Source organism: Perca flavescens, chromosome 7 (genome assembly GCF_004354835.1).
Source record: "Perca flavescens isolate YP-PL-M2 chromosome 7, PFLA_1.0, whole genome shotgun sequence".
Taxonomy (NCBI): domain Eukaryota; kingdom Metazoa; phylum Chordata; class Actinopteri; order Perciformes; family Percidae; genus Perca; species Perca flavescens.
In genome coordinates this window covers 31707040-31719683 of record NC_041337.1, presented here as the reverse complement: position 1 = coordinate 31719683, position 12644 = coordinate 31707040, and the positions used below count along the sequence as shown (strand labels likewise).

The following is a 12644-nucleotide window of genomic DNA, read 5'->3' as shown; positions in this document are numbered from 1 at the left end:
AGCCACGCCTCGTATCGGTCACATGAATTTAGACCAGAGACTCATCATGACCATTTTATACCTAACATAACTTATGACAATCGTCATGACCTGCCTAATAGTAGGCATATTTAGCCTTCGTTGTGTCTTTGTGCTTTGCTTTCTTGTGTCCCGTTGTTGCACTCTGTCAGGGGTCAGGTATACAGGCCAAATCTGTGTGACTGTCCTCTATATCAGAATCTGCTTAAATGGCCAAAGTGTAACCACATACAAGAATTTTGACTCTGGCTTTTTGTTGCTCTCAAACTAGCCCACTCACAGAGAAATAAACACACGGAAAAATCAAAAGACATTAAAGCTAAACAAGGTAAACATTTGAATCAGAATCAGGAAAGGTTTATTGCCACAGTAAGTTCCACTTAGGAATTTGCCATGGTGATTGGTCCATACATAAACAAACAAACATAAATATAATAAATAAATAATTTGACCACTATGTACATACAAGTTTGTATATCAACATACACACACACACACAATTGATTATATATGCATTTAGAAAAAGTAATGTCAGCAGTTCTATGGAGTTATGGGAAACAGGACTTGGAGGTTACCTAGAGCCAGTGTTTGGTTTGTACTGTAGAAACATGGCGATGCAACATGGCATTTGTGTATTTGTGTTTTGCAATATGGAAATATCTTTGCTGTCTGTTTGTTTGTTTGGTTGTGTAAAAAAAAACTATAAAATATATATATTTTAAAAAACACACACACACAACAAAAGGCAAGTGAAGAGCACTAATTTTATTTTAAATATGTCGTCATTGGTTTAGTCTGCATACAGTAACGTATCAGCAAATAACTACACAGCACAGAGGTGGACTGCTGCCGCACCAGTTGCAGCTTGGCCAATATGTAACATCGACGGCCACTGTCAAAATCTGACAGCCAGGCTAGCATATTCCTTCATTAAACTCCATTTAAAACTATTTATTTGAGATACAAAACCACTAGGGTGCCTGTGTGTCGGCTTCTTTTTCTACCACGACAAAGACTTCAGTTAGGCAGTGTGGTACTTTAACTGACACTGGCAAAAAAAACTGAAAAACATTATCTTTCATCATAGGCTATACATAAGCTTTGCTGATTCTCACAGATATAAAGTTGGCATTTGAAAAATACACGATTGAAGTTGTTACACAAAATAATGGGGGAAGTCACAATTTGATTGATTCCTCAACCCCCTTTTGTAAATTTCAAGCATTTCCTTTGTTGTCCAAGAAAAAAATAATCCAATTGATGTGCGTCAAGGCAAATCCTGTCTTTGCACCGTTCAACCTGTCTATGGCTTTAAATGGGGTTTAAGGACTTGGCGAATGAGAAGGTGATAATAATGCAAATTGGATGCAAAGCTTTAACATGTACATACTAGGGTTTCCTTTGGGCCTAGAACATGCAGACAGGACAAGGTAGTAACCATGTGTCTGGTGAGAATATTTAGGCACACATTAGAACTATCTACAACTGTGATTGGTTCTTCTTTGGGCCAATTACCCCTTTCGAGCTCACACTTCAGTTAACAATTTAAATACAGTGACACTATATAAAAATGGGCATTTAACGTAGCAAACTTAATTCCTGTGTTGCACCATGAAGGCCTCCCTGTCACTTGACAGTCACTTGACATTTCATCATAGGTAGCCACTAAATTCAACACTACGCCTTACTGCGTCTTTCTAGCAGAAACACGTCTCATTTGTTCTGATTTTCAACTGGATAGGGATACAAATGTGTGCTTTTCACTTTCTTTTGTACACGTTTTTGTTTTCTATAACAAGCACCAGCTCTCGATCATTTTAATACTAGTACGCATTGACTCATACGAGATGAATGTCACTACTAGTGGTTCATTGGTATTTTGTACTTCTCAGCGTAACCATGCACAACCAACATTTTCAGAAAACACAAAGAAAAGTAAAGCGCAGTTCAAAAGAATTCAAGATTAGGAACATGGAGGTTTGTAAGGTTATGGCCCATGGTTTTTAGGAGGAAGAATATGCTGAAAAATATAATTCACTCAGTCACAGAGACAAAAAAACACAAACTGTCATATTTGGATGAAAAAAGTAGTGGAACTATAGACTCAAGCTTCTTATAGAATCAAGTGCAGACTCTCCTAGCTTCTCTCCAGGTCATCCAGGTAGGAAGTCACCTGTGAAGACAACAAGAGGGAGATTCAGGATAAAGCACAAATAACAGCATGCCTCAGGTGTAACTGAGTGCTCACACTACTAACCCTAAACTTAGTCCCATATTATGCTAATTTTCCGGTTCATACTTTTATTTTAGTTTCCGGGTCTTCTGCATCTGCACTCTTGGTGTCTCTGCACCGTCATAGCAGACAGGGAATAACTGTAACGGCACTGTCTGCCTATATATACTACAGTTGTGACGTCAGAACTGACGGCTCATTTAAAGGCACCGTTTTTCTAAATATGGGCTGTGTGCATTTCTCTATGGATAAAGCGTTTTGATGCTGTTCTGTTCAATGTTCTCTGCATGAACATGTTAGCAGTGTGACTTTAAATGCCACTACTTAGTCTAATGTCTTGAATGTAATGCATTTCACAGTGCATAATGTGTGCACTTATGATCTGCATTTATGTGCATGGCAAACAAGCTAGATATACATTGTATCCAAATTAACCTGTTGACTGACCGGTACATATATTCTGTTTCTACCCAGACAATAAACATCCAAACAGAAATAGATGAAGGCCTCCTGTACATCATTCTCTCCCTAACAACACAACACAACACAACACAACACAGGGGCTGCTTAACCCTCCTGTTGTCCTTGGGTCAAATTTGACCCTTTTTCAAAGTTTCTATTTAAAAAATATGGGATTCTTCTCCCAAAAATAACATGGATGGTTCCCTACACAAAACAGGCTGTGATTATCCATCAACATACATTTCTCTGATCTTAACTGTCAAAATTACTCATGTCTGTTTTTTTGGGATTATTTTTGGGGCATTTTAAGACTTTATTTATAGATCAGCTAAAGACACGAAAGGAGAGAGAGAGAGGGGGAATGACATGCAGCAAAGGGCCACACGTCGGAGTCGAACCCGTAGCTGTAAACCTCCGTATATGGGCGAGCGCTCTACCAATTGAGCTACCCAGGCGCCCATTTCTGGGGTTTTTAACTCAAATATTATATAATTTATTATGAATTAGGTTTATTGAGCATTAAATCCTAAAATAAGTGTAAAACTAGTGCTAATAGGTTGGAATGAAGTTGGCTAAGAAGATGTAACACAGAATTGGGTAGTTTATCCTTCATGCTTCATATATGTGCAGAACAGATGGACACAAGGGTTAATTAGCCAGTTTCAATGGAGTCTGTCTAAACTCATTGACATCAATGAGTTAGCTGATGTTAGACTTTCACTGTGCCACAGGAAGAATGTGAATGTAGCTAAAAACTTGTAAAACCAACAGTAACCAGCAGATAGTAGTTTGTTGCAGATTACTTACACAGAACAAAAAAAAAACAGGTGGTGAATCTGTCTCATTCCAAACCCAGCAGCTCAACGTCAAAGATGAGGGTGGCGTTAGGAGGAATGATGCCCGGGTGGCCTTTGTTTCCATAAGCGTATTCAGGTGAGCAGGTCAACTTGGCCCTTTGACCAACACTCATCTGGAGGTATGAGGAGACGGTCCATACAAACAGAGGAGAGAGAAAGAGACAACAAGGGGCCATGAGGACCAGCTAGTCTGCAACATTCGATGCAGCTAATTATATCACAATGCAGTCGAGGTTGGATAATAAACCAAAGTCAAAGTGAAAACACATCTCTTACTAATGATGCTCCTGAATCTCATCCACTCAACCACAATATCTGATGGTGCAGTCATCAAACGCTTTTTAAACAGATGCCCTATTGAGATAAAGGCTGACGTTCTAACCCACAACACACAGTCACCTCATCCAAATGCTGCAGGGCTGAGTGTGTGAGCTAAAGAGCTGCGTCCTTGCTGCATTGACCCACTGTTTGTGGTGCTGTTTGCTGTAATGGAAACCCTGGTGGGTGAAAACTCGATAACGGAACAATAAATGAATGTATTTCAGCAGATAAACTAACGACGTTATCAGCATGTGCACAAAATGTGTTTTCTGTCTTCCAATCGTAATTGTTTTTGCCTCTGAATCATGTGTGTTGAAGCTGCTTAGTTAGCATGACTTTTTCTTGGAATTAGTCGTTCCAATGGCATTATTAAATACACTGCAGCATGTCAAGTAGACCCTGTTCTGAAGGGATGAATGAGTGCGACCCGCAGAATTTGCAGCATTTCACCAAGCTAACATTTAAAGACTGCCTTAAATGAATGAATGAATGAATCAGACTTTATTTATATAGCACTTTCATACATAAAAATGTAGCACAAAGTGCTTCATACCCCCCCCAACCCCCCTCACACAAACACACACACACGACCCCATTCACCCACCTACCCAACCACCCCTAAATTGACAGAAATAATGCCATTCCAAACAGGAACCAAACGTAGGTATGAGGGACCCAGTCCAGAGAAAGTGCATATTTTGTGCAGTATATATTCAGTTCTCCAGCCTACCTGCACTACACCCTCTTCCCAGCCACGGATCACTTCCTGTTTGCCAATCTTGAACCTGAAAGGCTTGTCCCTATCGCGAGACGAGTCAAACTTACGTCCATCTGTCAGGGAGCCTACAAAATGGGAGATGGAGAGAGGCACAGAGTCAGAAAGAAAGTGAGGCAGCTGCCAATGCACAACCTTACCACATGGGTAAAAGACCCAGCTATGAGTGTCTGAACATGCACATTACAGGATTTATCACTAAGAGAATTCAGTGTTTCCTCTATGTTGATTTGACCGTGGCGGCCCCCCACGGCAACATTTCTGCCCCCCATGGTATCAGAAATAGGGCTGCATTGTTAGAGCGCATGTCGGAGAATAGCACAGTCACTCGGCAGAAAAAGGGAGAAAGGAAAAAGAGACGCCTTCCGGATGATAAGCCAGTTGAGATCGTGTGTGTACGTCCTTGAGAACTGTAAGTGGTATAACTCATTTAAGCCTGGTCTTGAAAATTTAAATTAAGTTAACTGGTGATTTTCGTTGTTTGTGTTCTTCACCTGCGAGCTAAATTGCACGTGGCTGTTGATTCGATAGCGACTGCTCAACGCCCTTGCCCACGTTTGTATTTTAGGTGCATTATTTACATGCTGAAGTAGTTACACTGCATTAAGATAATGTAATTAATAGTGGGCTTATTGTTATTTGCTACAGAATGCTTAGCCTATATGTCAAGATCAAAGTTGGCCTATATAGTAACTCAAAAAATACAGTTCAATCACAACTGAAAATATGCCTCATTGTGTGTGTGAATAGAGGTGAATAAATATATTTGTCTGTGTTGCAGCAAAGTGTCAGTTCCATTTCATGGGGGGAGAGGGGTGGGGGGGTCGGACCTGCCCCCACTGCTAAAAAAAATCCTAAAGGAAACACTGGAATTCCTGCTGCAAAAACATGCAGACCAGATAATGATGGAAACATACTGGCTCCCTGTGCAGCAACATTCAGCATGAAAAAACTGTATTTATAATATCATAAAACCATTGGAAACAAATACGTCTGACATCCATCTTCCCTGCTGTGTGTATATTAGGAACGCAAATAAAGGGATTCTAAGGATCTCAGAAATAGCGGCTGCAGCTGTCTGCGGGGTGGGTTTCAGTGTGACAGTCAGGAAAACGCAAGCATCAATCCGCACGGAAGCACCCCTCCAAGACTATTTACGTCAGTGCTATTACTGTTATTAGCACCAGCAAGGCAGCGTGTGGGCGTGTGTGGTGTGTGTGTGTGTGTGTGTGTGTGTGTGTGTGTGTGTGTGTGTGTGTGTGTGTGTGTGTGTGTGTGTGTGTGTGTGTGTGTGTGTGTGTGTGTGTGTGTGTGTGTGTGTGTCTGTGTGTGTGTGGGCTTGTTTTACTATATTCATGGGGTCCAAAAACTGGGGAATACAGTATACTTGTGGGGTCTGGACAACCTTGTGGGGCCCAAAATGCTGTTTGAGGGTTAAGACTTGGTTTTAGGATTAGGGTTAGAATTAGGTTATGGTTAGGGTAAGGGTTAAGGTTAGGCATTCAGTTGTGATGGTTAAGGTTAGGGTAAAGGGCTAGGGAATGTGTTATGTCAATGACGGTCCCCATAAAGGTAGTGAAACAAACTTGTGTGTGTGTGTGTGTGTGTGCGTGTGTGTGTGTGTATGTGTGTGCGCGTGTGGGAGAAGGTGCAACTTTGCTGGGCGCAAGATGCAGCCTGTAATCCAGGCAGTGGAGTAAGTGGGTGTCCTGTCCTCTTATGGACATCGAGATAGCACCCTAATGGAATTATCTGTAAGATCTCAAAGGTCCTATCAAAGCCAATACAGTGCATTTTCACATTTCACCACCAAACAACACAGTGTTGACGTCTTCAAACACTGACTATTTCCTGCACGCAGAGCCTTTACAAAAACCCAGCAAATTAAAGTTTGGATCTTTACTTGGACGTCTGCATTTAAAAAGGCTTGTGTATATCCTGTTTCATGTCGCATTTTAAAGCTACTCGGACTGACAGGAAGGGAGACCGCCCAGAGAGGAAATCCTGTAGTTTGTGTGATAGAAAAAGAAAAAAAACACTTCCCTGTGAAGCCCAAATCAGGTCTTGTTACATAATTTTGAGGCTTGTATTACAGAGAGTTATGTCTGTCTTACCAGACAAGAGGACTGGGACCAGCTTTGCTAAGTGCAGGGAAATGTATAGTCCAGCATAGTGGAAAGCAAAATCCACCTAAATTCTCATTGGGTTGTTTTTTTTGTTGTGTTTCATTGCTTGTACTGTTTAAAATTGTAATCTCAGCCATTCCAGCAGTGTGACTGTGAATATAGATCTGTCTGTCTGTCTCTCTGCCTGTCTGTCTGTCTGTACACCACTTTGGTCCATACTGAAATATCTCAACAACTATTTAATTGGTTGCCATGATATTTGTACATATATTCATGTTCCCCAGAGGATAAATTTGTCCACCTAAACCTAATGACATTCCTACAACTACTTTCTGCTTAGTGCTAATAAGCTAACACACAAAACTAAGATGGCTAACACGGTAAAAATGATACCTGCTAAACATCATCCTGTTAGCATTGTGAGCATGTTAGCATGCTGACATTAGCATTTAGCTTAAAGGACAAATCTGGCGCAAAATGAACCTAAGGGTTAATAACACACGTGTACCGAGTCAACCGTTCTCTGGGCAGACTGATCTCATGAATTGGCGTATGCATGACACGCCAATTTGTATTCCATTTTTGCGTGTTATCAAGACACATAATCGCATTTTTGCGTGTATATCAACGCAAATCGGCCGCCATTGACCTACATTGCGAGTCAATTTCCGCCGTAGCGAGTAGCATAAAGGAACGGGGGATTGAGTAAGGAGGTAGGGTAGGTTGGGGTGGCGGATGGGTAAAACACAGGACTTTCACCCGAGAGAGCCGGGTTTGCATCCTGCGTGTGGCGATTTTTCAGCCGTTTCTTTTTTTTTTAATAAGCCTTACCCAATGTTTCTTTCCTAAACCCAACCATTTATTGTTTTCCTAAGCGTGTTTTTGTCGTTATTTTCCGTGTTTTTGTCACTGTTTTGTTACTAAAGCCTTTCCCTGTGTTCTTCTCCTAAACCCAACCATTCTTTTTTTTCTTTTTCTTTTTTTAACCAGGCGTGTGACGTTGTTCTCGCGATAGTACGTCGCGATAACACGCAACGTGGCGAGGCCACATGGTGGATATTTTTACATCAGCTGTATACAGCGTAGGCATACACGTGGATAGCTGGAAATGCGTACAATAACACGCCATTTGGCTTTATGAAAGTGGCGTGTATATTTACGCAAAGTCATGATGCCATGTTGCTCTGGGAATTGTTTTCATGCTAATCGAATGTGACCAGTTTTAGCGCAAACCGCTAATTAGCTTATAAATCTTTATTTTATACCACTAACAAGGCTCAAAATAGCAACACACTTCTACGGTAGCATAAACTGTGTACAGACAGTTTATTAAAAAGATAGTTTATAAAGACTGTACCGTTCACGTATACAGGCAGGCGCCATCTTGGGAAAACAGTCACGACTAGTCGAACGATGAACGCCGTGTAACCTGTAATCAGTAACGTAGCTCAAGCACGGCGTTCATTATAAGCTAATTAGCAGTTTGGTCACATTCTATTAGCATGAAAACAAATCCCAGAGAACGGTCGACTCGGTACACGTGTTATTAACCCCTAGGTTCATTGTCCTTTAAAGCACTGCTGTGCACTCTTTGGGATTCCATCAGGCACAGATGCAGCACATTTCAGTTGCGCCGTGGTTTTGTTCCGTCCTCCGCCATGCGTCATACCACACTGGGAGCATTCTGAAGTGGAGCGTATTACTTGCAGATTGAGTTGATTTGGTCATTTTTCCTGGATATGTGTGCTTCAACCAGAAAAGTAAGCAGTCTACATAGTTAAATGGTTTCTTTCATTCAGTCCAGTTATGAACAACGTAGATGATAGATGTGTGGCAGTGTTGTAGTTATTCAAATAGTGTAGCGATGCAATATACCATCTGTAGTCTGTACAGGGTTGTTAATTTTGAAAATTGACTGGATACCCTAGCACAGGTGTTCTCAAAGACCGGGGATCCCTAGGGGTCCTTGAAGGGGTTCAAGGGTGTCCCCAACAAAAAGGGGAATCATTTATTTTCACTATAATTTCATCCATAAGTAACACAATGACCGATTGTATGACTATGTTGCTCATAGGTTTCATTCACTTTCTGTAATAAAACATCTAAAAGCAAAAATTCTATCAGGTAGGGGACCCTGGGACAAAGTCTTATCAGATGGGGGTCCGTGGTCTAATTTGTGTCAGTTTATGGGTCCTTGATGTGAAAAACTTTGGGAACCACTGCCCTAGCAGTTCCACTTCTTGCCCGGACTGTGAAATGCCATGCGGCTCCGTCAAAATAGACCTAGCCCGTATTTTTTAGCGGAGCAGAATGGAGAACCACTTCTGGGATGCGCTGCGTTACAATTGGTGGAGTCCCAAGCATTGTCATTGATTGGCCGCGATTGCTCCGGCAGCAAATGCTGCGCAGACGGCGCGCCTAATGGAATTTAGGAGTTAAGCCGCCTACACATGATCTGCGACAAAACCGCGAGGTAGGGCGCAGAGCAGAGAGGCAAAGCGCAGCGCAGGTATACTTTATGAAATTGGTTGCGCCTAACAAGATCAGCGGCAATGAGGTCAAAGTTGAAATAATTTGAACTTTCGACAATTCAGGTGTTTCGCCTTGTTGGGTGCCACCGCTCTCTCCCCATAGGAAAATAATGGAACTGCCAGCGCAGTTTTGCCACGGATCGTGTGTAGGAAGCTTTGGTCTTGTTGGGAGTTAACTAGAGCTGAAATGATTAATCGATTAGTTGATCAGCAGAAAATTAATCTGTAACTAATTTGAAAATCTTTTAATCCTTTAAATACATTTTCAAGCAAAAATTGGTAAAACTCACTGGTTCCTGCTTCTCTAATGTGAATATTTTCTCTAGGCTTTTATAATAGTAATCTGAATATATATTAGGATCTTCCTATACAGTCTATAGTTTTGGACTGCTTATCAAAACAGGACATTTTAATAGGGTTGCGCAATCAACTGAATTTTGATCAAGTTTTGCTAGTAAATTTGTATTTTGTCTTTTGTTCTGAATGAAAAAAATTAGTTGGGAAAAGTATTAAGGGAAATTTCACAGTTTAAAGTGTTTTCACTGTTGATGAAGTTCAACAAATGCAACATCTTTCCAAAAGTCAATGAGTACTGGTGTTAAATAATCGTGATTTCAATATCGACCAAAATAATTGTGATTAGGATTTTTTCCATAATCGAGCAGCCCTAGATTTTAAGAAGTGAACTAACATTCTATCAAATTGTGAATTGGTGCATTAATCAATAATGAAAATAATCATTAGCAGTCCTAGATATAATTTAATGTAGGCTATATTAGCCCTATAGCTGTATCATGGTTTAATGGAATTAAAATATAGTCCTATAGTAGGAATAATTGGGAATAGCCTACTTCATATAGGCTTTTTGGTCTTATTCAAACATTGTGCGTCTCTGGATAAAATATTACAAGAATAATAGTTGGTTATTGCAGTGCCCAGACGGTTATAATCCGCTCAACTAAACGCCACCAACCCAACCCCCCCAGAAACTCCAACAAAGACAGAAAAGCGCTGGAAATCAGACGGGATTTAAAAACCCCGCTGTCTAGTCTGTCTGTCTGGGCCACTGAGTGAACCCTGCGGCGGAATCCGTCTGCATCTCATTTTTTTTTTGGGGGGGGGGGGTTAATTCTCCAGACAAGACAAATTACCACATTATCCACTGATCTTGATGAGATTATAATGGACCGCTCGGTTCCAAACTAGAGCGCGCATTATTTTACGCAGGGATGAATCCAGTGCGCTGTCCCCGGGACATACAGCCACTACTCCTGCTATCAACACGATCACATCCGACTGTCTTGAGCACAAACGTGCTTCCAGGGAGTGAAAGATGTGGCGAAGGGGTTAAATTTCTCATGCAACCCAGTCGGTGACTGACAGTCATGCCTCTTTGCCCCACTGATAAACCACTGCCTGGAAGGTTTGAGGGTACAAAAAAAAAAAAAAAAAATGTCTGCTGTGCATAGTTTAACGCGCTCCACAGCATTTCAAAAAGTGCTCTTCGTCGCTATAATACCGTTCCTGTGGGGATTTACAGTGTCTGCTGCTGTGATACATGATTACCATGCATGGCTATTTTTCATACGGGTGTAGTAGACAGTTGCTCACAGCCGTCTATCCACTTGTACAGACGGCCTTCATGAGTATAGCCTACAAATAACCCCACTGGAGCAGCGAAATGTGCAGAATGTGCCCGTGCGTGCAGGCGTAATAAGTTTATTATTAAATAATAACTTATTTAAAACTCACCAACATAATGCACCACACACGTCTGTCCTTTTTTGGGGAAAGTCCTTCCTGTGGAAGAAACCAAAGAGGCGCTTAATATCACGGGCGTACGCGATTAAGGCGGTGTTTCTGCGGCTGTATTATTAGATATATGCATGACAGATAAGTGCGAAACATGCACTTTGTAATTCGCACAAACAACGTTTCCTCTTCGTGCAGTCGCTTTACCGTCGCCCGGGGTTATAGTCTCGATTTCGACTCCCATTTTAATTTTTTTTGCGGTGTGTTCTGGAGATGTCCCTGCGCCCGGCTACGCTCTTCTTCCCGCAGTCTGTCTGTCTGCTCCTCCTCCAGCGGATGTTCTCAGCTGTCTGTCTCTCTCTCTCTTTCTCTGTCTCTCTACAGGGAGGTCCAGTGTCAATTACGTATATTATACAACAACACTTCCGCCCTGCAACCTCCAAAATAAAACCATAGACAGTGAAAGAAAATAAATAAATAAAACCCGCACAGAGGGGATTTCAGACTGTTAACGCGGGCCCCCCTGGCGGCCATAGCACATGCCCACAATAACATCAATATTTTTCTAAAACACCATCAAATACTGATTGGTAAAGACCATCGATATGTTGAAAGCTTGGAACCATAATTTCAACATGTGTCATACTGAAATTAGTTTGGATAATCTAATATAATAGTATGGCTCGGTCCAATATGTATTTGAGTGTCTAGTAGCAGTCCATGACAGTGTGACAGTGAAAATACCAGGACCCTAAACCTGACCCTAAATGGAAGTCAGCCATCGTTGATTTCTCTTTATTTATTTATTTTATTTAACCCTATGCTTTTCTAATGTGGCATGGAAAATAGTCTTTTGGGGAAAAGGGAGCTAAAGATTATTAGTATGAGTGTAACTTTACTGACGGCTGTCTCCATACACAAAACCTCCTCCCCTTTTTTTCATAAGTGGATAATAGTTTTTTTTCTGAACTACACTAGGCTATTTCAGTATTTCTGTAACAGAACGGCTCAGTGAGGCTCAATGAAAACACACCAGGGGCCTGTTTCACAAAACCAAGATAAGGGATTAAGCTGGGATTTCCTGGTTATCCTGGATGAATTTAGCCTTGACTCGGTTTCACGAAAGCAGAGGCACATAAATCACTATGGAGATTTATTCTGTGCAGCTAGCCTGGTCCTGACCAGGCTAACAGCCAGGATTTATTTAATCCTGTAACCTTTTCTGTTCACTCAGCAGTGGTTTTACCCTTTTGTTATCAGCCTGGATTAAAATACAACAGGTGCATATTGCTGTTCATTTAAGTACTGTTATTATTTAAAGTTGTGACCCTTATTTTTTTTTATAATTATAAATTTGTCATTGTTACTTTTATATTGCTGTATGAAGACTGCTGTTCATATTGTTGTAAGAATGTATGAATATATTATGGCAGTTGTTGAGATAATTAGCATTTCTCAGCTTAATTCAAATTGTAGGCATGAAATTGGGGCACACTTGGAGCACTGAGAATTAGGTGAGAAAAAATGCTTTTATTTTGAAGGAACATTAAGTATGGTGTTTTTCGTGTA

General features: G+C 41.0%; 1 protein-coding gene across 1 annotated transcript; it reads right to left on the bottom strand.

Annotated features, from left to right (window-relative positions):
• Positions 1–762: 762 nt before the first annotated feature.
• On the bottom strand, positions 763–11452 carry fkbp1ab (FKBP prolyl isomerase 1Ab). The gene is made up of 5 exons (XM_028582783.1): positions 11283–11452; positions 11076–11123; positions 4622–4734; positions 3521–3683; positions 763–2191 (listed from the first exon to the last, which is right to left on the bottom strand). The coding sequence occupies exons 1-4, from the start codon at positions 11317–11319 to the stop codon at positions 3555–3557; spliced, it is 327 nt and encodes a 108-aa protein (XP_028438584.1). The 5' UTR covers positions 11320–11452; the 3' UTR covers positions 763–2191; positions 3521–3554.
• Between the last annotated feature and the right edge of the window lie 1192 nt (positions 11453–12644).